The 26,893-nt window shown below is 44.6% G+C and overlaps 1 protein-coding gene across 2 annotated transcripts in view; it reads left to right on the top strand.

Moving 5' to 3' along the window:
- SMC5 (structural maintenance of chromosomes 5) overlaps positions 1–26,893 on the top strand; it is a 208,356-nt gene that overhangs the window by 49,412 nt on the left and 132,051 nt on the right. For both annotated transcript variants that reach the window (XM_040417086.1, XM_040417087.1), the window contains exons 6-10: positions 12,179–12,319; positions 12,501–12,662; positions 18,682–18,753; positions 18,855–19,110; positions 25,245–25,399. In XM_040417086.1, coding sequence (XP_040273020.1) covers positions 12,179–12,319; positions 12,501–12,662; positions 18,682–18,753; positions 18,855–19,110; positions 25,245–25,399 — 786 coding nt within the window. The remainder of the gene's footprint in view (positions 1–12,178; positions 12,320–12,500; positions 12,663–18,681; positions 18,754–18,854; positions 19,111–25,244; positions 25,400–26,893) is intronic.

Below are 26,893 nucleotides of genomic sequence, written 5' to 3'. Positions count from 1 at the left end.
TGCCACAGGCGCAAATCCGTTCTAGAAACAAATGCCTAAAGAGGGCCACACTTGTGTAGAAATTGTCCACATAAAGATGGTACCCCTTGCCGAATAAGGGTGACACCAAGTCCCAGACTGTCTTCCCACTGCTCCCCAGGTAGTCAGGGCAACCGACCGGCTCCAGGGTCTGATCTTTTCCCTCATAGATCCGAAATTTGTGGGTATAGCCTGTGGCCCTTTCACAGAGCTTATACAATTTGACCCCATACCGGGCACGCTTGCTTGGGATGTATTGTTTGAAGCCAAGGCGCCCGGTAAAATGTATTAGGGACTCGTCTACGCAGATGTTTTGCTCAGGGGTATACAAATCTGCAAATTTCAGGTTGAAATGGTCTATGAGGGGCCGAATTTTGTGGAGCCGGTCAAAAGCAGGGTGGCCTCTGGGACGGGAGGTGGTATTGTCGCTAAAATGCAGAAAACGTAGGATGGTCTCAAATCGTGTCCTGGACATAGCAGCAGAGAACATGGGCATGTGATGAATTGGGTGCGTTGACCAATATGACCGCAATTCATGCTTTTTTGTCAGGCCCATGTTGAGGAGAAGGCCCAAAAAAATTTTAAGCTCGGAAACTTGGACTGGTTTCCACCGGAAAGGCTGGGCATAATAGCTTCCCGGGTTAGCGGTTATAAATTGTGTGGCATACTGGTTGGTCTCTGCCACGACTAAGTCCAAGAGCTCCGCAGTCAAGAACAGCTCAAAAAATCCCAGGGCCGAACCGATTTGAGCCGTCTCAACCCGAACTCCAGACTGGGCGGTGAAAGGGGGAACTACTGGTGCGGCTGAAGTTGGTGACTGCCAATCAGGATTTGCCAGCACCTCAGGGACTCTAGGGGCTCTACGGGCCCGTCTTTGCGGTGGCTGCGACGGGGTAACTATTGCACGTGCCACCGTACCAGCTTCAACTGCCCTTCTGGTGCTCGCTACTTCACCAGGTTGTACGGCAGTGCTGGTACTAGGTCCAGGAAGGGCTGCGCTGCTGGTGTATGCCTCACCACGTGATCCGGCAGCGACAGCCCCACTCTGCTGCTCTTGAAGCGGATCCTGCGTAACCTGTGGTCTAGCGACATGGGGCCGGGTACGCCTGGTGCTGCCAGGGACCTCCACCTCCTCGTCCGAACTTTGGGTCAGAGAGCCACTGCTTTCCACAGGTTCATATTCTGACCCGCTAGATTCGTCAGATGAGGGTTCCCACTCCTCATCCGACTGGGTCAGAATCCTGTAGGCCTCTTCAGAAGAATACCCCCTGTTTGACATTTTGGACTACTAAATTTAGGGGTATTCCCTGAGACTACCCAAGAAAAAAAGCAAACCTGTCTTACAAAGGGGAGGCTAGCGAAGTACCGGAGGCTGCTGCGGTTGATAAAAAATATCAAAACTGATTTTTTTATCGCCGCAGTGCGTGTAAAATGAATGTGCAGTGATCAAAAAATAATAATTTTTTGTCACTGCGGTGGGGCGGGCGTGGGTGAACGCACGTGTGGGCGACCGATCAGGCCTGATCGGGCAAACACTGCGTTTTGGGTGGAGGGCGAGCTAAGGTGACACTAATACTATTATAGATCTGACCGTGATCAGTTTTGATCACTTACAGATACTATAAAAGTACAAATGCTGATTAGCGATACGCTAAACAGCGAATAAAAGTGACTGCGGTGCGGTGGGGTGGGCGCTAACTGACGCTAACTACCTAACCAAGGGGCCTAAACTATCCCTAAAACCTAACAGCCAATACCAGTGAAAAAAAAAAAGTGACAGTTTACACTGATCACTTTTTTTCCTTTCACTAGTGATTGACAGGGGCGATCAAAGGGGTGATCAAAGGGTTAATTGGGGTGCAGGTGGGTGATCTGGGGCTAAGGTGTAGTGTTTGGTGTACTCACAGTTCAGTCTGCTCCTGTGCTGGATCCAACCGACGAAAAGGACCAGCACAGGAGCAGACAAGCCATATAACAGATCATATTTACTAATATGATCTGTTATATGACTTTGGATTGGATTTTTTGAAAATCGCCAGCCTGCCAGCCAATGATCGTTGCTGGCAGGCTGGTGACGAAATACTTCTTTTAATTTTGCCGGCCCGCGATGCGCATGCGCGGGCCGGCTTTGAGCGAAATCTCGCGTCTCGCGAGATGACGCGTATATGCGTGACTCTGCGCAGCGCTGCCACCTCCGGAACGCAATCCTGCGTTAGGCGGTCCGGAGGTGGTTAAACATAATTTCAAAAGAATTTTTAATGATGGACTGCCGCTTCCTTTTCTGTAGAGATAACGAGATTTTTGTGAACCTGTAAAATCTTTCTCGCTTAGTTCATTGGGGGACACAGGACCGTGGGTATAGCTGCTTTCTGCCACTAGGAGGCGACATTAGGCTGAAAAAGACTTGGCTCCTTACCTGCAGGCTATAACCCCTCCAGCCTAGAGAGAGCATGTCAGTTTGTTCTCAAGCAGTAGGAGCAGTAGAAACATGTGCGAAGCAAAAGCGAATGCAACAAATGCCGATGGGAGCGAACCCGAGCTGAATACCTGATCGACAACCAACCACCACCAACAATGATAAATACTGGGTGGGTGCTGTGTCCCCCCAATGAACTAAGCGAGAAAGAGATTTTACAGGTGAGTTCACAAAAATCTTGTTTCCTCGCTCGTATCATTGGGGGACACAGGACCGTGGGACGTCCCAAAGCAGTCCACTGGGAGGGAAAAACAATCGCACTCCCATGGAAAAAACGCCCTCGAGGATGCGTAATGCACTGCCGCCTTCAAGACCTTGCGGCCCGGAGCAGCCTCCGCTGATGCCTAGGAAAGTACCTGGTCAAACTTGGTGAATACCAAGACACTACCTCTTACAACTGTAAAAATAATGCGTGGTGGAGATGAACCCAAGAAGCGCCGACCGGTAGTCGGGTGGGTCATAACTCCGCTGGGCTGTCCCAGGAACTATCAAACAGATCCACCTGGAATGTCCCCTTGGAAGCCGCCAAGCCTTTACAAGGATCTTCAGGAAAAAACCATATAAGAGTCTGTACAGCAGAAAAAGCTAGACATGGACTAGCAAACCTCAGAGTCCAATCTCATGGCTGATGGAGAGCCCGCTCTATAGAATGTGAGGGAGAAGGAAGGAAAACTATGTGTGGAGATGGGGGGTATCTAGGACAGATAAGTGTTGTTGTGTAACCCCCCTGAGTGGACAGAGGCCGACATCTTTGTGCCCCCAACCATTACCGGAAGAAAAAAAGGATACAATATGGAAGTAGCCACAGTATCCAGTGGCGGTGCCCATATGCCACTAGATGACGACTACAAGGCACCAGCGGGTATCGACTCTTGCCACGCCTCGACTGTGAGGGAAGCCAAGGCATCTAGTGCCGTGGTGTAGTTGAATTGTAGCATCCAAAGATGCTTGGTTATTCCCCCGTTAGCAGATCACTTGTGGAAGGGGGCAATGCAACAGGAAACATGGTGATGGTGATGCTCCTGAAGTAGAGCAACACTCCGCTTAAGGAAGTGGGTAGCGAGACAGTCAGAACTGTATACAACGGTAGTATAATTACCCCACCTATGGAAGGGGGTAATACCTACGGCAAGCACTGCAGTCAGTGGTAGTGCAATTACTCCACCTATGAAGAGAGGGCACTGCAAGAACTGTATCCCGAGGAAGTGCAAGTATGCAACCTGTGGAAGGGGGTAATGCATATGGCAGTAAACTGAATCCCATGGCAGGGAAATTACGCAGTTTATGGAAGGGGGTAATGTATATGGCAAGTTTTGTACCCAGTGGACGTGCAATCAGTCCACCTATGTAAGAGGGTAATGCATACGGTAAACACTGAAACAGTGATAATGCTATAATGCCACCTATGGAAGAGGCTAATGAATACAGAAAATACTGTGCCCAGTGGAAATGCAATTCTGCCACCTACGGAGGGGGGGGGGGGGGGGAACGCCTATGGCTGGCCTTGGAACAGTGCTAGTGCAGCTAGTCAACAGTGTTCCCTCTAAGCCTTGGCGGATGCTGAGCGGGGTCAGCTCAGAGCTGGGCAGAGCGCCATTAAAGGTGGGCGATAGGAAAACCTGGGATAATTGTCACATCAAAGAGCATACAGTGTAACCCCTGTGCCATCCCGTACAATACAGTGTAACCCCTGCACCATCCTGTGTAATATACAGTATAATTCCTGCACCATGCTATACAGAATACATTATAATCCCTGCACCATGCCGTACAATATATAGTATAGTTAATACACCATGCTGTACAATATACAGTATAACCCCTACACCATGCTGTGTAATATATTATAATCCATAAACCATGGTATACAGTATAATCCCTGCACCATGCAGTACAGAATGCATTATAAAATCCCTGCCCCATGCCGTACGATATACAGTATAGTTCATACACCAGTGGGCTTATGCCTTTTGATCAAAATGTACCCTAATGCCTTTTGTACAGCATGTAGTATGGGGGGCTGTACACTTTATTTTTGCACTGAGAATCGAGTTTAATTAGCTCTAAGCATAGCATTGTGGATGTGCGATCCAGTTTTGTTTCTCCCCTTGGTATGCACCATGCTGTACAATATACATTATAATCCCTGCACCATGCCGTACAATATACAGTATAATCAATACACTATGCCGTACAATATACACAATAACCCCACAGTGTAGGTGTTATACTGTATATTGTACAGCATGGTACAGGGCTTATGTATATTGTACGGCATGGTGTATGGATTATAATGCATATTGTACGGCATGGTGTATGGATTATAATGCATGGTGTATGGATTATACTGTAAATTGTACAGCATGGTACAGGGCATATAATGTATACTGTACAGAATGGTGTATGGATTATAATGCATGGTGTATGGATTATAATGCATGGTGTATGGATTATAATGCATGGTGTATGGATTATACTGTAAATTGTACAGCATGGTACAGGGCATATAATGTATACTGTAGTCATCTATAGTGCTATTTGTTTTAGCACGGTAATGTATAGCGCCATCTCGCTGTTGTTCTTGGCAAGATTAAATTACATGGTAGATGGTAATGCTATAGGTGATGGCACTGTGGATGAAGGTGATATAGGTGATGGCACTGTGGATGAGGGTGCTATAGGTGATGGCACTGTGGATGAAGGTGATATAGGTGATGGCACTGTGGATGAGGGTGCTATAGGTGATGGCACTGTGGATGATGGTGCTATAGGTGATGGCACTGTGGATGATGGTGCTATAGGTGATGGCACTGTAGATGGGGTGCTATAGGTGATGGCACTGTAGATGAGGGTGCTATAGGCGATGGCGCTGTAGATGAGGGTGCTATAGGCGATGGCGCTGTAGATGAGGGTGCTATAGGCGATGGCGCTGTAGATTGGGTGCTATAGGTGATGGCACTGTAGATGGGTGTGCTATAGGTGATGGCACTGTAGATGGGGTGCTATAGGTGATGGCACTGTAGGTGATGGTGCTATAGGCGATGACGCTGTAGATGGGGTGCTATAGGTGATGGCACTGTAGAGGGGGTGCTATAGGTGATGACACTGTAGATGGGGTGCTATAGGTGATGACACTGTAGATGGGGTGCTATAGGTGATGGCACTGTAGATGGGGTCCTATAGGTGATGGCACTGTAGATGAGGGTCCTATAGGTGATTGCACTGTAGATGAGGGTCCTTTAGGTGAGGGCATCATAGCGGAGGGCAGCACCAGGAACCAAAAGGATGAAACAAGTGTAACCTGCTGTAAATGTAACGCAGCCACAGCTGTGGACATGTTCGAGTGTATCAGCTAAACTAAATAACAAGAGTCTGTGAGAAGAAAAGCTAAGAAGTGTGAGGGGTTAATGTCTGACAACCCTGTGTGATCTGGGGTATCCCAGGGTATTATATTGCTGCAGTATGTGGGGTCCCAGACTCCCAGGGGGCCCCTGGACCCCGAGCCTCAGATGGATACATTCCTGCGCAGTCTATTATGCCCTTTTGAAAACCCATGAGTTCAAATAATGTCTTTGCTGAGCTTTTACCAATGGGTTACCCTGACAGTAAAACCACTCTAGCCTCAGGCTCTAAGATGACGCCGCTGACGTTACCTCGTCTGGCTGCTGCGTGCTCAGTCCAGTCCTCCTCTCTTCTTCCGGTCAGAAAAAGGAGGAGCCGCAGCAGTAGAGCGGTAATATGTGTAGGCGGCGCCACGCTGAGCCGCACAGGTCGCATCATCTTGAGTGTGGGCATTAGTGTGGGCATTAGTGTAGGCATTTTGCCGGCGGCAGGGTGAGCGGTCATGAGCGGGGGCACAATAATTTCTGCGCAGCTTAGAGGGAACACTGCTAGTCAACCAATGGGAGGAGGTAATGCATAAAGTAAGGACTGTATCCAGTAGTAGTGCAAATACTGCTGGCTACCGTGGACGCAATCTTGGAAGATTGCACCGGATTCATGTCAGAGTCCGAATCTGTGATCCCCGCGCTCGGACCTAACTGCTCCAGGGAGGGAGGGTGCGACTAAGCGTGACCCTACAGGGCTCCAGATGGCGACCAAAATGGTCCCCAATGCGACTTAGAATTGCTAAATGGTGACAAGACTTTGTAGTCTTGTCGCCATTTGCGCCTAGACCCTCCGCTGCTCTGCCTCTTTCACACACGAGGCGTGCCATGTTGTATTCAGCAGCACAGGGGAGAAGGAATCAGTCCCTCCCCCCTGTACTGCTGCTGCCGCTGCCACCAATGGACTGATAGAAGCGAGGAGGAGGGGAGGGGCTATGGCCACTGCACCACCAATTAATATGGTTTATGCCTGAATACAAATGCAGGCTGCGGGTGCCAGACATATCCCATACCCAGCCTCCAGCCTCTATGACTGCTCACTGTGATCCGCCGCTATTAACCCCTCAGGTGCGGCACCTTATGGGTTAATAGCGGCGGATCGCAGCGCACAGTCATAGAGGCTGGGTATGGGATATGGCCGGCACCCGCAGCGCAGCCTGCGTTTGTATTCAGGCATAAACTATATTCATTGGTGGCGCTGTGCACTGCGATCCCTCGACCCCCCCCCCCCCCCCCAAGTATTATAAAGTAGAATCATCGGTGGCGCAGTGCGCCCCCAACACCCCCCAGTATTATAACTATTGTAATCATTGGTGGCAGTGGCCACAGGGTCCCCTCACCCCCTCCTCATTGCATTGGTGGCAGAGGCAGATCTGATCGGAGCCCCAGCAGTGTAATCCTGGGGCTCCGATCGGTTACCATGGCAGCCAGGACGCTACTGAAGCCCTGGCTCCCATGGTAAGCTCCATGCTGCTGTGTGCACTATTCACAGGATAGCAGGGAGAGTGTGAGGTCCTATTCACCCTATTATGGTGAATAGGACAAGGGATTAAAAGATCCCAGGTTCTAGCCCCTAAAGGGGTAAATAGTTATTAAATAAAAAGTAAAAAAACAAACACCAAAATATTAAGTTTAAATTACCCCCTTGCCCAATTTTACATATGTAATATTTATTTATTGTTTATATATTTTATATCGCCACACCCAAAAAAGTGCGAACTATTAAAATATTTTAAAAAAATCTATGCGGTGAACGCCGTAACAGAAAAAAAATAAAAAACTTGCGATTTGCCATTTTTTAGTCACCTTGTCCCAACAAAAATTAGGATCGGACTGTTCTATTATGGTCCAGACGTTCCATAAAATGTGCAATGCACACTGCTTTTGTGGTGTTTTTTATATATTTTTTTTCACGTGATATAGAGTATCGCAATACTTTTTTATGGTATCAAAATTGAGTATAAATTTTGAGGTTGCACCGGTGGGGATTTGACCACCAAACTACCCAGGGGGTTGAATATGAGCTTCTACAGGTCCATCCACCGGATTGCGCAGGCGGTGCTTTATCAACCAAACGACCCCGGAGGGTGGATTAGGAACTTCCAGAGGTCCTCCACTGGATTTTCGCTGGTGGAGCATTATCAACCAAACGGCCCCAGAGGGCGGACTGGGAGACAGAGAGAGATCCTCCACTGTTCGGGATAGGGCATGGGCCCAGTCTGGTACCACACAGTCAGGGTGGTCCTGCGATGTGGGCTAAGTGGGGCGGGACCTGTATGGTGCACATTTTAATTTTTTTATTTTTTTTTTAAAGAAACTGTGATGCCCCAGTCTCTGGACAAGAGGCAGGAAGGGGTTGAATTATTCAATCATAAGGCAATTGCCTGCAGACAGCAACTGAGTTTGTTTCCTCCAGACAGTCTCGCAGAGGCCCCAGAACCTTAGTGGAGAGGTGGGGAGGGGATGGTGCCGAGAATACTCACCTAATCCGGACTACTCGCCCCATCTTCATCCTCTTCTCTTCACCCCTCCTTGGCTTACCAGCAGGGTCACCTCTTCAGCAGCTGGCACCCGAAGTGGCAGGAGACTGGAATGGTGGGGGGTCTGGCTGGATTCAGGTGACCCCTTGGCTGGCGGGAAGCAGGGGAGCTGGGCTGCCCTGGTCCACCTTTTCTTCTTGGGGAGGTCGGGCGGTGAGGGATTCAGACACCGGCCTAGCTCCCGGGGTAGACAGAGGCTAGGCGACTGTTTCCCAAAACCTAAAAAGGGAAAAAGAAAAAATAATAAAGTAAGTCTCCCTGCATTAAGCAGGGAGGTCTGCCTCCTACAGACACTAAGCTAAAAACTGACATGCTCTCTCCAAGCGGTATAGCCTGCAGGGGAGGAGCTAAGTCTTTTTCATGCTAGTGTCGCCTCCTAGTGGCAGCAAGCAGCTATACCCACGGTCCTGTGTCCCCCCAATGATACGAGCGAGAAACTTTTTAGCAGCCATCTCACTATCATCACAGGCAGGATTGCAATGAAAGATAACACCTCTGTAAATACAGTACCCGAAAATGGGGAAAAAAGAACACCTAGAAGGCGTTAAGATAAAAAGCCTGCAATATGGCAATGCTGCAGGGTGTTACATGTAGTGATCAAAGTTCCAAGATCCCTACTCTACATACAGATGTTCCGCAGACTTATTTTTGTCTGGCATCGCTCACATACGTGACTGTTAATTGGCTATTTTTGAAGTGTTCACTATGTCACCATTTGTGCAATTAAAGGACTTTGAAAAGTGTTGAATAGTGAACTTCGAGAAGCTGGACGGTCCATTCATTAAATATTGGAAAGAGCTGGACGAGAAGTTTCTGTAGTGCATTAATGGGGTTGACAGTGATCAGAGTACGACACTCACACGCATATAGAGTTCTAGACGGTGAAGCCAGATAGATGCACACCAGGATACCTGCATAAGAAGAGCTGCTACATAGCAAAGAGCAGACATGGCATCCGATTGGTTCTGCAGTAGCTCCTGCAGTGACGGCCCAGACCATAAGAAACAGGACTGCATGCACACACAGTCCACTAGTATTATTGCCACTGACCTCTCATCATCACCAACAGTGCAGTTCCAGCTAAAATTTCTCTCAGGGCGAGTGTCAAAACCCCCCCCCCTCAAAACTGCTCGATGAAATAAGTGGCTCCTCATTGTAAAAAATGTGTCACCACATTGCACGGACGGTCACAGTGACGCACCCAGTGACCCACTGTCCCACAGACTCGGGCTCTCACTCACAGCAGGCTTCTTTCTCAGCACTACTCCGGGCGGGCGGTAACAGGCAGGCAGTGCGGGCGGCGGTGCTCACCTCACTACTAAACGTCACGCGGCGCGTGACGTACAGTGAGTGAGCGCCGCCGCCCGCAGAGCCTGCCTGTGGGGGGACATTATTTTTAATAAGGATCACTATGGACATTATTTAGAATGGAGGCTGCTGTGGGTGTCATTATAACTGTATAATGTCTGATAGGCCTAGTCCTGAGTTATATTACCCTGCCCTGTATAATAATGTACCCTGATACCCCTTAGTTATATTACCCCGCTGGAGTAATATAACTAACTAAGGGGTATCAGGGATGGGTACATTATTATACAGGGCATGGGCAGGGTAATATAACTCAGCTCAGGACTAGGCCTATCAGACATTATAGTTATAATGACACCCACAGCAGCCTCCATTCTAAATAATGTCCATAGTGATCCTTATTAAACTTAATGTCCCCCACAGTGACAGTTGCCCCCATTTTCATGTCTCCCACAGTGGCCCCCCCATTGTAGTTAATGCCCCCCCATTGTAATTAATGCCCTCCCATTGTAATTAATGCCCCCCATTGTAGTTAATGCCCCCCCATTGTAATTAATGCCCCCCCCGACCATCACTCACCTCACAGCAGGCATCAGCACTGCTCGGGGCGGGCGGTAACAGGCAGGCACATAGTACACATCACACATGTTATTACATACAGGCACATAGTACACATCACACATGTTATTACATACAAGGCACATAGTGCACATCACACATGTTACTACATACAGGCACATAGTGCACATCACACATGTTACTACATACAGGCACATAGTGCACATCACACATGTTACTACATACAGGCACATAGTGCACATCACACATGTTACTACATACAGGCACATAGTGCACATCACACATGTTACTACATACAGGCACATGGTGCACATCACACATGTTACTACATACAGGCACATGGTGCACATCACACATGTTACTACATACAGGCACATGGTACACATCACACATGTTACTACATACAGGCACATAGTGCACATCACACATGTTACTACATACAGGCACATAGTACACATCACACATGTTACTACATACAGGCACATAGTGCACATCACACATGTTACTACATACAGGCACATAGTACACATCACATGTGCACTCACTTTTATGCAGGATTCCTGGGGCTCCATCATGCAGTGGAAGGGCAGTCCTGCAGCTAGTAACACTGCCTCTCCTGACAACCCTTCCCCTCCGACCCCGGTCCAGACTACATAGCTGCATCATTTACACCAGCAGCTGTGTAAATAAGAGGGTAAGGGTTAACAGGGCACCAGCTAGCCGTGGGGGAGGGGGCAGTGACCAGCAGTTCTTACTGCAATGTCGGCTCCTCTGATCAGGAGCAGGCTGGGAGGAGGAGTCTTCTTATGGTGTTTTCAGGCTGCTGAGTGCCGGACCGCAGGGCTGGCAGTATGATTAGACGTCACCCCCTTCTGACGCCCCCCTTCTGACAGCGCCCCGGGCGACCGCCTGTCCCGCCCGTCCCGCCCGCCCCTAGAAATGGCCCTGATCACCAAGAGCACCTGCACTGGTGCAGAGAGAACACCATTGGAGGCTTGAATGGCAAAGAGTAGTGTTCAGTGATGACAGCAGTTTCTGCCTTGGTACTAATGATGGCCGCATCAGAGTTTTGCAGGACTGCTGTAGTACGTGTACTGCAATAATGTGTCATGGTGAGGAGCACAATTGCCTTCCATGGCCGTTTCAGTCTGGTATTCCTGAAGGGAACATTGACCAATCTTTGGTTTGTGCAGGACATTGTGTGATTAGTCGTAAGGTCAATTAGGAGATATGGTGTTTCATCAAGATAATGCCCTCCCACACACTGCCTGCCTTACACAATCTGATCTTTTAGGGTATCCAGCAATTCCCATGCTGGACAGCAGCTAACAACCACCTTGGCTGAATTACAGATCCCAGTTGCCAGCCTCTGTTGCAGCAAGGGGAGATGCTACCTAGTATAAATGTGACTGTGCCTCAATATATATATATATATATATATACCCTGCTACAGAATCCAAAATAAAAGACACACCAACTTGGTTGTGTGATAATTGACCAAACGCCACTAGCAGTTTATACTCTCTGCGTTGTGTTCCATGTGTTCGTTTTTCACTTTCTGACTGCTCTAGTTAACACAGGATTACACCATTCGTAATAGATCGCAATTTATCTACTCCCCCCTCCCTGCACAATAACTTATGCATAGGTCACAAAGTATAGAAAACTCTACCACAGATGTCAGTAAACATCTCATTGTGCCTAGGTTCCAGGTAGCTTCTGTAAAGCCCATGTCTAAATGCCCTTAACAGCATCTCGGGCAATAATGCCCCGACAAAAACAGATCAGAAGAAAGGGCATATGTTCACTATCCAGATTAGTAACAAAAAATATAGATAATACATGTTCATATGTTTATGTTGATCTTTTAGGATGCTTGTAAAAGCAAAGAAGAGTTTTTGGAAAAATTAAAGCAAAGAAATGAAAGATACAAGCAAGATGTTGAAAGATATTATGAGAGGAAGCGCCACCTTGATAAAATAGAGATGCTGGAAAGGAAACGTCCTTGGGTGGTAATTATGCATTTAATCAATATCGTTATAAGCTGTATGTGTAAGTTGTGCAAATGTACAATTTGCCAATATCTGGAATTTCAAACCATTTAGTGCAGTATTAAATCTCCCATTTTGGTATTGATATTACTATGCAAAACATGTCTGTTAAATATTTTTTTTTTCCTTTCTTCTTTGCCAGGAATATGAAAATGTACGTCAGCAATATGAAGAAATAAGGAAAGTACGTGATCAGATAAAAGAAGAATTAAAGCAGAAACAAGAATCCCAAGCTCCACTTACTCAAAAACAACAACAATATGACAAACAACATAAGCAAATTGATGGCAGAATTAAAGAGAAAGTAAGAATTCCTAAGAGAGTTTATTAATCTTTCACCATTTACAATTCAGAGGGTTCATGTACAAAAACAAAAGACATCACAACATAACTGGCTAATATACAACTGAAACATTAGGAGTGAGGCCCCTGCTCGCAAGAGCTTACAATCTATGAGGAAGTGGAGGTGACACAAAGGTAGTTGATTGTTATATTAAGTAGTCCAGCCATCTCGGTACTGAAAGTGGTCTAGGCCGATCTGCGTGTGCTAGTACTTTGGGTTTAGGACTGTCAGAAGATCTGAAGAGTTGGAGGGGGTAAGGGGGGTGAGTCAATTTAGGAAGCTTAATAAGCCTGCCTGAAAAGATGTGTTTTTAAGGCATGTTTGAAGGTAGGGAAGTTGAGAATTGACTTGATATTCCGGGACAGAGCATTACAGGGAGTAGGTGCAGCTCGAGAAAAGTCTTGAAGACAGGAGAGAGAGCTACGAATTATGGAGGATCTTAGTTAATCTTAGATCAGGATTTCATTTAATACCTTTCTAAGAATTACTGTATATGAAATCTGGGAAATTTATTTAATCAGAGACCAATGTAAAATTGGTGCTTTACATAATACAAAATGCATCTACTGGTATCTAGAACGGGGATCAGCAACCTCCGGCACTCCAGCTGTTCAGAAACTACAATTCCCAGAATGCTTCATTCACTTCTATCGGAGTTATAATGCTGTTTGCATGCTGGGAGTTGTAGTTTCACAGCAGCTGGAGTGACGAAGGTTGCTGATTCCTGATCTAGAAAAAATGGAGGCCTAGAAATAAGGGGATTCACTTAGTCTTGGAAAATATTACTTTTGGGTGTGATGTATTAGCCCCTTTCTGAATTGCACCATATTAGTGTGGGGAGTGGGTACCTCATACACCACACAGTACTATAATAGCATGGGATTATGGGTGTCTGTATGTTACATCTTCTGCAAGAGCTAGGGTCAGATATAACTCAGCTTGCTTATTTAACCATTTGAATGCTGTACTCCAGGGATGCTCAACCTGCAGCCCTCCTGTTGTAAAACTTTAACTTCCACGATGCCCTTCTGTAGGATGATAGCTGTAGGCTGTCAGGGACTGATGGGAGTTGTAGTTTTTGCAACAGCTGGAAGGCCGCAGGTTGAGCATGCCTACAGTAGTCAATAACAACCTCAAGACCAAAGTATTTTTTCAGTGCTAAGCTCCTTTTTATGCCCTTTTTGCATGGTTTCAATCACTGGCAACAGGAGTCGTCCCAGAAGATTGGAAATTAGCAAATGTTGTGCCCATTCACAAGAAAGGTAGTAGGGAGGAATCGGGCAACTATAGGCCAGTAAGCCTGACATCAATAGTGGGGAAATTAATGGAAACCATACTTAAGGAGAGGATTGTGGAACATCTAAAATCCCATGGATTGAAAGATGAAAAACAGCATGGGTTTACTTCAGGGAGATCATGTCAAACTAATCTTATTGATTTTTTTGATTGGGTGACTAAAATAATAGATGGCGGAGGTGCAGTAGACATTGCTTATCTAGACTTTAGTAAGGCTTTTGATACTGTCCCACATAGAAAGCTTATCAATAAAGTGCAGTCTTTGGGCTTGGACTCCCATATTGTTGAATGGATTAGGCAGTGGCTGAGGGACAGGCAACAGAGGGTTGTAGTCAATGGAGTATATTCAGACCATGGTCTTGTTACCAGTGGGGGACCTCAGGGATCTGTTCTGGCACCCATATTGTTTAATATCTTTATCAGCGAAATTGCAGAAGGCCTCGATGGTAAGGTGTGTCTTTTTGCTGATGACACAAAGATTTGTAACAGGGTTGATGTTCCTGGAGGAATACACCAAATGGAAAAGGACTTAGGAAAACTAGAGGAATGGTCAAAAATATGGCAACTAAAATTTAATGTTGATAAGTGCAAGATAATGCACCTGGGACGTAAAAACCCAAGAGCAGAATATAAACTCGGTTACACAGTCCTAACCTCAGTATATGAGGAAAGGGATTTAAGGGTCCTTATTTCAGAAGACTTAAAGGTAGGCAGACCATGTCATAGAGCAGCAGGAAATGCTAGCAGAATGTTTGGGTGTATAGGGAGAGGGATTACCAGTAGAAAGAGGGAGGTGCTCATGCTGCTCTACAGAGCACTAGTGAGACCTCATTTGGAGTATTGTGCTCAGTACTGGAGACCATATTGGAGAGAGTTCAGAGAAGAGCTACTAAACTGGTACATGGATTGCAGGATAAAATTTCCCAGGAAAGATTAAAGGACCTTTAACATGTATAGCTTGGAAGAAAGACGAGACAGAGGGGATATGATAGAAACTTTTAAATACATAAAGGGAATCAACAAGGTAAAAGAGGAGAGAATATTTAAAAGAAGAAAAACTGCTACAAGAGGACATACTTTTAAACCTTTGCCCCTCTAATTTAAAACTAATATCAGGAAGTATTACTTTACTGAGAGAGTAGTGGATGCATGGAATAGCCTTCCTGCAGAAGTGGCAGCTGCAAATACAGTGGAGGAGTTTAAGCATGCATGGGATAGGCATAAGGCCATCCTTCATATAAGATAGGGCCAGGGGCTATCCATAGTACTCAGTATATTGGGCAGACTAGATGGGCCAAATGGTTCTCATCTGCCGACACATTCTATGTTTCTAATCGCCTCCAGATCTTCCAAGTATGTGAACCTGTTAGGGCAGGATGTAATTATTTTTGTTTAGTGGCCCAAAGTTAAAATGAAATACTTTTTTAACCCTTTCTACCCTGGGAGATTTTCAATTTTTTACTCGTGGCCTTCACAGACCCATATTTTTCTTTTTTTTCTTTCACATAGCTGCATGAGGACTTCTTTTTTGCAGGACAAGTTGCTCTTTCTAAAGGCACCATTTACTGTTTCATACAATGAAGTGGGAAGCTGGAAAAATAGGGTGAAATTGAAAAAAAAAACCTAATTCCGCCTCAGTTTTATGGGTTGTGTTTTTATGCAGTAAAACTGACCTGTGCCTTTCATCCTCCAGGTCAGTACGAATACGGCAATACTACATTAGTATAGTTTTTCTTTAAAAAAATAGCTAGTTTTTTCCTTGCGTCATCATTTTTTTCCAGGGTGGTCTGTAGATTTTTATACAATTTGTGGGGTGGTGAAGCAACAAAAAACAAGCAAAAAAACAGCGACTCCCCCCCCCTATTTCTCGCCCATATTCATTGGGGAACACGGGAACCGTGGGTATAGCTATGTCCTCTAGGAGGCGTTGACACTAGGTAAAAGCTGTTAGCCCCTACCCTGGCAGCTATACCCCCTCCAGCCTGGAGAGAGTGCTTCAGTTTTTTCTAGTGTCAATAAGAGGCAAGACCTCCCTGAAGATTTTAATTTTAATTTTATTGCTTTCTCAGGTGGGAAACAGTGGTCGCCTAGCCTCCCTGTTCTCCCGGGGGAGCATGCCAGTTTTGGCCTGCCACGCTGCCTCCTTCCCCACAAGACAAGGTGGACCAGGGCAGCCTCGCTCCCCTGCATCCCGCCAGCGGAAGGGTCACCCATCCAAGTCCCTCTTCCAGTGTCCTGCCACTACGGTGCCAGTAACTGAAGGGGTGACCCTGCTGGAGAAGAGGTAGGATGAAGATGGAGGCAGGACAGATTAAGTAATGCCGGCCTTTGACTCCTCCCTCCCCTAGAAGAGGCACTCTCTATTAGACCTCTTGAGTTCCAGAATAGACGGAGTACATTCTGGTTGGGAGGGGGGCGGGACCTATCTCAGGTGCTCGGTCCGGGACGCATAGGAGAGGAAGTGGCACAAGTCTATCATTACCATCTCTCCTGCTTGCAAGACGGGCGGCGCTCCACATCGGCTCTCTAGGGCAGCCTGCTGGCGGACCGCAGTCACAAACTATACAGGCGCTGCGGGGGTTACTGATCGGCGCACTGCTGCGGCAGAGGTTGAGCGGGAGATTGCAGGACCTGAGGGGTGGGGCCTTCTCTTCCTGCCACAGCGTTCAGGAAGCTCTTCTCAGGGGACATCCTCCTACGGCGGCGCTCGCTCCTGGCTCTGGTAGGAACTGTTGTCTGCTCTCCTCAGGTCACTGTACCCTCTACAGCCTCAGGTGTGGATAACCATCATGTCTGATCCCACGGGTGCTCATCCTAAGCTGCCAATAGCTGTCCGTTATGCCTGCTCCATGTGTCAGGCAAAATACCCTTGCGGGCAACCAGATTCAGTCTGCACTCCCAGGCAGGGGCCCCCCTTTCAGCCCATACTGCTGCCCCCCCCCCCCCCCCCCCCCTGGCATCTGAGTTTCCGGATTGGGCTAGAACCCTCTCTCAGGTGGTTGAAAACCTCTCTAAAATCTCCCAATCCACCCCATCTATAGTGGGTCGCTTGGTTGAGAATCCGCCACCAGCGCAGGCTGCACCTCCCTCGGATGCACTCTCCAGAGCTTCTTGCTCGGGTGACCCCCCCCATCCCCCCCCAGGTCACTTCCCTCTGGTGAATCCGTCAGCACACGGCAATCACAAAAGCGTCCCAGAGTAGACCGCGTTTCTTCCTCTGACGCATCTCCTTCTCCACCCCGTGTAAGATCGTCCCAGGATCGATGCAAAAAGCCGTCCTTTCGGGCACAGCCATCCTGGCGTCCCAGGACTCAGTCTGAATGTGCGCCACCACCAAACAGGGTGGGGGGCCGCCTCCTCCTCTTCCAGGATGTCTGGCGGACCCATGTCTCCGACGCTTGGACACTCGAGATTGTATCCTCAGGATACGCGATCGAGTTCTCGTCCCTCCCCCCAGACAGGTTTTTTCAATCGCGTCCTCCACGGGACACCGAGCAGGCGGCCGCCTTCTCCCAGGCCATTCAGCGCCTCCTGGACCGAGGAGCCTTCTCTCCTGTTCCCCTAGCAGAGAGGTTCAAGGGGCTCTTCTCAAACCTTTTTGTGGTCCCCAAAAAGGAGGGGTCTGTGTGCCCAATCCTGGACCTCAAACTGCTGAACAGGTTTCTCCATCTCCAGCGGTTTTGGATGGAATCCCTTCGTTCCGTAATTGCTTCTCTGGAACGGGGGGGGGGGGGAAGAGAATTCCTTTTGGCCGTAGATATCCAGGACGCATACCTTCAGCGCTTCCTGAGGTTTGCAATTGGAGACTATCATTACCAGTTTGTCGCTCTCCCGTTCGGGCTGGCGACTGCGCCTTGGGTCTTCACAAAAATTCTGGCCCCTCTTCTCGCTCTGCTCCGTTCCAGAGACATCTTCCTTATGCCTTATCTGGACGACATCCTCATCAAGGCTCCCTCTTTCGCTCAGGAGTCGAGCAGCGTAAAGATCACGCTGGAAGCCCTTGCACGTTTCGGGTGGCTGGTCAATCTTCAGAAGTCATCTGACTCCCTCCAGACAACTGGTCTTCCTGGGTATGCTTCTGGACACGGAAGCGGCAGAAGTTCGCCTTCCTCCGGACAAGCGTCTGGCCTTACACCGCTCGGTGAGGGTTCTTCTCGACTGCAGGCTTCCGTCCCTTCGCCTCTGCATAAGGAAGTTAGGGAAGATGGTCGCCTGTTTCGAGGCGATTCCTTTTGTCCAGTTCCACTCTCGCACGTTCCAGAGAGCGATCCTGTCCTCTTGGGACAAATCGTCTGAGTCTGGACTACCCATCCGCCTCTCTCCTCAAGTGAGGTCGTCCCTCTGTCGGTTCCTGTTCTGGGAAGCTCCTTCCTTCCAATATCCTAGATGGTTGTTACCACCGTCGCCAGTCTGAAAGGTTGCGGAGGAGTGTTCACTCCCAGGACAGTCCAAGGCACATGGTCTCGGTCGGAGTCCAAGCTTCCGATCAATGTCCTGGAGCTCAGGGCGATTCTTTTATCCCTTCAACACTGGACCCTCTAATTTTTTAGATTTTAGTACGGTGATGACAGATTTTTATATTTTAAAACAAATTTTTTGTTTATTTTAATTTTGGGGAAAAGGTGGTAATTTTAATTTTTATAAACGTCCTTGACAAATTATAAAAATTTCTTCATACTTCCAGGTACTTGAAATTCGGGAAACCTCACAAAAATGCAAACAAAAGCAGGAGGTTTTGGAAAGAAAAGATAAAGAGGTTAGTATTAGTTTTAGTATTTGCATAACTACTCCTCCCAAGTTTCTTTTCCTTTTAAAATACTGAATAACCGTTTTTCAATCTCTGTGTAAATATAACAGATAGATGACGTTCAACAGAACTTAAGAATGAGAAAAGATGAAGAATTAGACCGACAAAAGAAGATCTATAACATACGTAAGATGATTGAGGACTGGCAAAATGAGTTGAAGTCGATGGCCAACCAGGACAGTCTTCAACCAGAAATAGATTCCATTGGGACAGAGTTGCGTCATATCCAGAATGAGAAGTCAAATGTTGAAAGTGAACTGAGCGACATACGAATGGAGAAACAAAACCTAGAGAGAGAAAAGAGAGGTAGTGACATGCTTGGTGTTTTATTCACAGCATTAGTATTTAATCGCCTGTCATGAGGATGCTGGTCCATTTTTGAAGTGATACATGACAACTGTGTAATCAAAGTTTTAAATACTTGCATGCTATGCAACGCAGCAATTGAACTCGTTAATAAGCTGGAAAAATGCCCCTGACCGAACCCATCAGTTATTGTCAACCTCCTCTGTATCCATGCCACCACTTTAGCACCTCCAAAGTAATTACATTTCATAATTTTTTTTTTAGTGCAGCCAATATAAATGACACATTTACTGTGTACTCTTTTACATGGCCGTAATGTTTGAATGACACCCTCCCCACAGGGAGCTTTTACTAGTCCTTGTAAATATGTCAAGGACAGTTTTATGTGGACTTAGAATTTTTTTTTTAAATCTAGACCAAGTGGGTGGGTACTTTTTCAGGCTTAATCCTTTTAAGGACAACTGGAAGTCTGGGGTTTAAACTTGTTGCTCACTTGGAAGCTGAGTGTTCTCCATAGCCGCCAGGTGCCTGCTGTTTTACAAAACAGACAGACAGTTGGAGGCAATGTCCGTGATTGTCGGTATTGCCCACTACAGACATTTAACCCCTCAGATGCTGTGGGAGCTATTCAGTTGCAGTGGCAGCTTAAAGCCCTCTGAAGGATCTGAGGCTTGCCACAGTAGTGTTCCAATGGGCTCCATAGTAACATAGCGGATATCCCATAGACTGCAGTGGTAATTTATTGTAGTGTATGGGGGAAGCGATCAGATAATTACATGTTAAAGTCCCCTAGAGGGACTGAAAAAAAAGAAAATGCAAAATAGGTGAAAGAAAAAGTAAAGTTTTTAAAAATATTAAAGTATAAAAATAAAAAAAAAGTAAAGATCATTGCCATCGCCATGTCCCAAAATGCCCATACTTTTAAAGTCTAAACGTATTTATTCCTTATGATGAAGCCTGTAACGGAAAAAAAAAATATTCAAATGGCCAATTTGCCATTTTATCATCACATCACCTCCCAAAAACTCGAATAAAAAGTCAAACACAATACTCTAAAATGGGAACATTGAACACTACAGATTGGCAAAATATGAGGCCTCACACTGTGATATAACAATAAAAATGTTATGGGGGTCAGAATATAGCGATGTAAAGAAAAAAAAATTCTACGTTTTTTTTTTCATTGTTAAAACACAAGAAAAACAATATATCTGTAGAGGGATGGTGACGGGTCAGATTTACCGTAAAAACAAATCCCATAAAAACTGGCAGAATTTTATTTTGTTCCGATTCCACCCCATTTGGAATTTTTTTTTTCTAGCTTCCTACTACATTATATAAGAAAAAAAGAAATTTAAGCTCACGGTGTCGGTGGGTAATAATTCAATTAAGAATTATTAATTATGGTCATAAAAATAATTAACCATAAAAAAATTAAATTTATAAAATTTGTCATGAATTCTTAAAATCATGACCTGGTGAATTGTAGACAACCTAATTGATACAATTCACATCTGAGTCCGACTATTTCCTCAGATAAATAAGTTCTTTTTGACGTGAGATGACGTTAATGATAAAATGTAGTTCTGCATTATACAATAATACACAGGCATTATAAAAATATGCAGATTTATTGGTTACAAGATTATAAACATATATAAGTAAATAAACATAATGATACATGCAAATTAATATATATAGCGTTAATATAAAGCATTACAAGCTTAACAATACATGTGAGTGGAAATAACTCGTCACATTATAACAAAGCTATTATTAGGTTAGGATATCAAAATATGAACATAAGTTATATATATTACTTCTGTTCAGAGAAAACCTCATGATATCAGGATGGGAATGTCTAATCCTAGACATCAATATAGAATGATAAATACATTCTGCCCCCCTCTAACCAACTACACATCACATGACCTCAAGATGGGCAAATCCATCCAAGGATATAACTTAGAAGAGATAACCATATCCTTCTGCCCCATCCTGGACTATTTTCACATACATGACTTTGGTAAGATTATTAAGACAAATAACAGGGATCTAGGATTTTGCTAGACCATATCTTAAATGGGAAGGACTTGAAATAAGTCCTTCTTGTGGGAATCCATCACTTAGCTTGGCGAAGAATGTTCTATCAATATAATATATATATATATATATATATATATATATATATATATATATATATATATATATAAGCAATTATTTAATGCTTTGCTAGATTATGAGTCCAGATTCTTCTGCAGGTAGAATGAAGCCTCACAATATCCTAAAACTACATCTCAATATGGAGATGATCAATTAATTTAATTATTTATTTATTCGCCAATCTAGATGGTAAAATTTCACCCACACTATCAAATTAGTCTTAATAAAATGAAATATCATTTTCTGTGTCTCTTACCAAGTCCTAGTAGGAATCTCACTTCTGCTCCTAGGAAAGCTGGGTGGTCCATCATAGCACATCTCATTCTGGCTTTCATCTAGATAGACCTCCACTTCTCCTCTCCTCTCTCTCTCTTTTTTCTCTTTTCTTTCTGCCTCCTGTGTATGGCTTATGATCCCAAACTTATCAGTTAGACACACCTTCCTGGTTTGGATCTTTCCAATCATTGTCGGATGGGCGTGACCATTGATAAAAATGTGACATCATAACCTTACCCAGAATGCACTTTTGCTACTGTTGTATTGTCACCTACTGATACCTAGGTGGCACTGCTGTATAAGCTATCTGCATCATAGCATAAAGGGTTAACTTATATAAGTCTGAATATACATTTTGACCTTAGAAGCTTTAATTCAAAGCTATAGGGATTAATTCTGACACTTGTAGCAATTAGAGACAGACCTCTAGGCGTCTCTTTTGAATGTTTCTCACACTTAATTTATGGATCGTAAATGGCTTGTTTTCTCACAGAGATATCAGTACCTCCTCTGTCATACCAAAGATGTGATTAATTGTTACAAAATACACATCTTCACAGACACTCTTCTAATGAGAAATATATACAATATACTGGATACATGTTGTCTTCGTAACATATAACAATATGATATAAACAAATATATATATATGTCCTACTGATTGTCTTATGCTAAGGACTAACTAAGGCTCATTAAATGAATACATACATATTATATATTTTGCTTCATTAATAAATGCCTAATTGTATAGGTAATTATCACCAGCTGCACAGAGCTTATCTTTATCGCCCGTCATAAATTTAAAAGTAAACAAGGATGCCTCTTCTCAGACTGGTATATTCATGAGTAGAATAACACTGAAGTAGAAACCTTTGTGTGACCTTAATTTGGCCTACTCAAGACATACAAAATTGCAACTATAGTCGACCATGGCTCTTAAAGGAAATGAACATCCATTTTGACAATAATGAATTGGATATCAATGCATTTACCTATGAAAAGGCCCAACAACGGATCCCGGACCAGGAATCAATCAAAACAGACAAAGTCCAGCAGCAGGCTTGGGATAAAATCCTATTTCTTTATTTCTTCATTATAAAATTCCTAGGCTGACCAGACGGGCAAGATCTACGCGTTTCGACTGTACGTCTTAATCATGGTCATGATTAAGACATACAGTAGAAATGCGTAGACCTTGCCTGTCTGGTCAGCCTAGGAATTTTATAATTAAGAAATAAAGAAATTGGATTTTATCCTGAGCCGCCTTCTGGATTTTTTTCTTCTTACTACATTGTATGCAATATTAAATGGAGCCATTAGAAAGTACTTGTCCTGCACAAAACATGCCCTCATACTGGTATGTGAACAGAAAAAAATAAAAAAGTTAGGTCCCTGTAAAGGCAGGAAGTAAAAAGAAAAAAAAAGAAAATTGCTTGGTCCTTAAAGGGGCTGTCTCACCTTATCAGATGGCATTTATCATGCCTAAAATGTTAATCCAAGTCACTTAGTAATATATTCCTTTTCTAAAAATTGCCCCCTTTCATATTTCAGTCCCCTCTTTCTTCCCATTATAGACTCTCGTTTCCAGGGTTTTATGGTCACCAATGCAATCCAGCAGTGGTGGCCTTGCAAGCACACTGGCAGATGTGTCTCTGGCCTGTATGGTGGGAGTGCACATAGGTACGCAACAGCATCCGCTCCCGTTCCAGCCAACTGACTTGCGCATTATCCCGAAAGCCGTTCTACACAGCTACTTCCCTGAGAGCTCAAAGCAGCGCTTGAACAGAAGCTATTACTGGTCCAGGGCTTACTCAATATGCCTGTAATACACATTGCTACTGCCAGCTGTCATCACGTGATTGATAACCTGTAACAAAAAAAAAACTTCCAGGGCTCTTTAGCCCAGGAAAGTTATTACACTGCGAGACACAGCAATCATAGCGGTCACCCTTTTATCATGCGTCTGACACTGTACTTGCTCCAAAGCACTGTTATCTCCATATGGAGGCTGCTAATGAAGATGTTTCACTAGCAGCCTCAGAAACGCATAGGGGTTTTCTGAGATTTTAATACTGATGACCTATCCTCTGGATAGGTTTTCAGTATCTGATTGCTGGGGGTCCGACACCCGGGACCTCCGCCGATCAGCGGCACTCTCAGTAGCACTTCCTTCCCTCAGCTTAGCCTAGGCCAGTGACGCCACATTTATCCATGGCCTAGGCGCAGCTCATCCTCATAGAAGTGAATGGGGCTGAGCTCGATACGAAGCACAGCCGCTGCCTTCTCAAACTGCTGATCGGCAGGGGTCCCAGGTGGTGGACCCCCACCGATCAGATACTGATAACCTATCATGATAATATGTTATGAGTATTAAAATTGTGGAAAAAAACGTTTAACTGTGCCATCAATCAAACACAGTCACCTCCTCCCTATGTAGCAGATGGCTCTGGGCTGGGCAACAGCACCAGCCCTGAACTGATGAGCTTAGACAACCCCATTAAGTGTTTAAAAGACCACTACGCACTCAAAATCAAGAAAACCAAAGCATAATTTACAAAAAAAAAATGGTCTCTAGCTATTTCTGTGTGTACATCTGCAAACTGCTAGAGAAAGCAGTTTTAGCAGATTTCCTGCAGTCAGAGAACTGCCTCCTTTCTCCCAGCCCCTGCAGCATTACCTGGAGATCAACTCAGTTTGTAAACATGACCTTAAAGTGAAACGTCCTGGCTCACGTGCACTAGCATCAGAGGGAGAGAAGACATGGCTACAGCCTGAGACAAAAACTGCTTTTCTATTTTATTTTCTGTGGTCTGCAGTTGTGATTATATATATATATATATATATATATATATATTATATATTATATATTATATATTTTTTGTGTTTGGATTCTGGTTTAAAGGGATTGTCTCACTTCAGTAAGTTGCATTTATCACGTAGAGAAAGTTAATACAAGCCACTTACTAATGTATTGTGATTGTCCATATTGCTTCCTTTGCTGGCTGGATTCATTTTTACATCACATTATGCATTGCTAGTTTCCACGGTTACACACCACCCTACAATCCATCACTGGTGGTCGTGCTTGCACACTACCGGAAAATGCGCCAGCCCCTGGTGGCTGGGGCCATGGGAGCGCACATAGGCTGGTGCTTTTTCCTATATTGTGCAAGCACTACTGATGGATTGCAGGGTGGTCTGTAACCATAGAAGCGAGCCGTGCATAATGTGATGGAAAAATGAATCCAGTTAGCAAAGCAGGTAATATGGATAATAACAATACATTAGTAAGTGGCTTGTATTAACTTTCTCTGCATGATAAATGCCACTTACTGAAGTGAGACAACCCCTTTAAGAGTAGCTGATTATATTACCCCAGGCCAGACCCCAAAGTTACCAGACCCCTAGCATCAAGACTTTGTGTACAAGCCCAGCATGGGTGTTGATGAGGTCTTTAAATATCAGGGCTGCAAACCCCAATCAAGACTGCGAGCCCTGAAGATCTTCTTATTAGATTCACCTGCATTATGCCCCTAAGGTGTTAAATAAGTTTAGCCTGTTGTTCCTGTGAATCTCAGGAGATGCTGTAGTGTAAAATGGCTTAAAAAATACTTACATATACCACTGTGTTCCTAAATATTATCTGTTTTCTCTGCTGTATAATACATTTTAATTTTACCGTTATTCTCTTACAGATAAATCTAATCGAATAAAGCAATTTGATAATCTGTTAAATTTGAAAGAAGAAAAATTGCAGAAGAGGTTTGCAGACACTTACAACGCAGTTGTGTGGTTGAGAGAAAATAAAGAGCGATTCAAGAAACGCGTTTGTTTGCCCATTATGCTTGAAGTGAGTATTTTTAGTGGAAGAGGTAACTATAAGATTTGAAAGCATACTTTGTATTTGTCTCTATATTGCATGTTACTTTGTTTATTGGGACTACAACTTGTCCTGCGAAAAAGAAGCCCTCATACAGCTACACCAATGGAAAAATAAAAAAGTTATAGCTCTTGGAATGCAACAACAAAAAAAGGCTTGGTCATTAAGAGGTTAATGATGGCATTTTATTTTTATTTTTAAGGATGACCTTTTGGGGTTCTGCACGTTTAGAATGAACTAGTATTTTCTTTACTATGACCATCCAATAATAAACATCTGATAATCTGTCATCCATGAGGGAATCTGTCAGCGGCGACCTTTTTAATCCAACTATTTACATAGACACGTAGCTGTGGTTCACCTGATCAAAGTGCTGTTTTTATTCTGTTGATCGGAGGCTCCGTTCCCCGGTTACGGTGCTCTTTCCCAATGTCACTGGTGCAGCAAAGCCTCATTTTATTATCTCAGCATGGCGGCTCTGCTTGGTCATCTGAGCCCTGTTTAATGGAATGGCAGGAGCTCCGGTATCAGACCTGTAGGTATGTAGCTGTGCCTTTCTCAGTGGGCAACCCTCACTCCCCATTACATTGCTTAACCCTTTAACGACCAAGCTCATTTTCACCTTAAAGGGAACCTGTCACCAGTTTTATGGTGTCCTAACTAAGGGCAACATAAATAAGTGACTGATTCTCTTAGCACAATGCTGGGTCACTTTCTTTAATTGACCCAGTCAATCTGCCAACATCTTGTATTGAAAAGCTCCAGCTGATAATGATGAGTCATGAATATTCATGAGCTCCTGACTCTCCCCGCCTACCTGCTGCTGAATGACAGTTTGTTTCCATATGAACCAGCAGCAGGTGGGCAGGGGAGTGGCTATAGCTCTGAATGAAATATACGCTGGACTCAATGACATCACGCCGGACTCCAATCAGCTCATTAGCATGCGGCATCTATGTGTGTATATTATGAGGTAACCATCTGTCACACCAGTAAGGGAATACATCTAAGGTACTTTTTACTAGTTAATGATTGTATATAATTAGTTAGATTATAATCAAATATCCCCATGACAGGTTCCATTTAAGGACCAGGCCATTTTTTGCAAATCTGACCAGTGTCACTTTATGTGGTGATAACTTTAAAACGCTTTGACTTATCCAGGCCATTCTGAAATAGTTTTTTCGTCACATATTGTACTTCATGACAGTGGTAAAATGGAGTAAAAAAAATTCATTTTTATTTATAAAAAAAATACCAAATTTACCAAACATTTAGAAAAACTTCTCTACTTCTCTAATATATAGTAATACCTACAAAAATAGTTATTACTTTACATTCCCCATATGTCTACTTCATGTTTGGATCATTTTGGGAATGACATTTTATTTTTTGGGGACGTTACAAGGCTTAGAAGTTTAGAAGCAAATCTTGAAATTTTTCAGAAATTTTCAAAAACCCACT

The sequence above is a fragment of the Bufo bufo genome, chromosome 2 (genome assembly GCF_905171765.1).
Source record: "Bufo bufo chromosome 2, aBufBuf1.1, whole genome shotgun sequence".
Classification (NCBI taxonomy): domain Eukaryota; kingdom Metazoa; phylum Chordata; class Amphibia; order Anura; family Bufonidae; genus Bufo; species Bufo bufo.
Note: the sequence above shows the minus strand (reverse complement) of the source record. Positions and strands in the feature narration are given on the sequence as shown.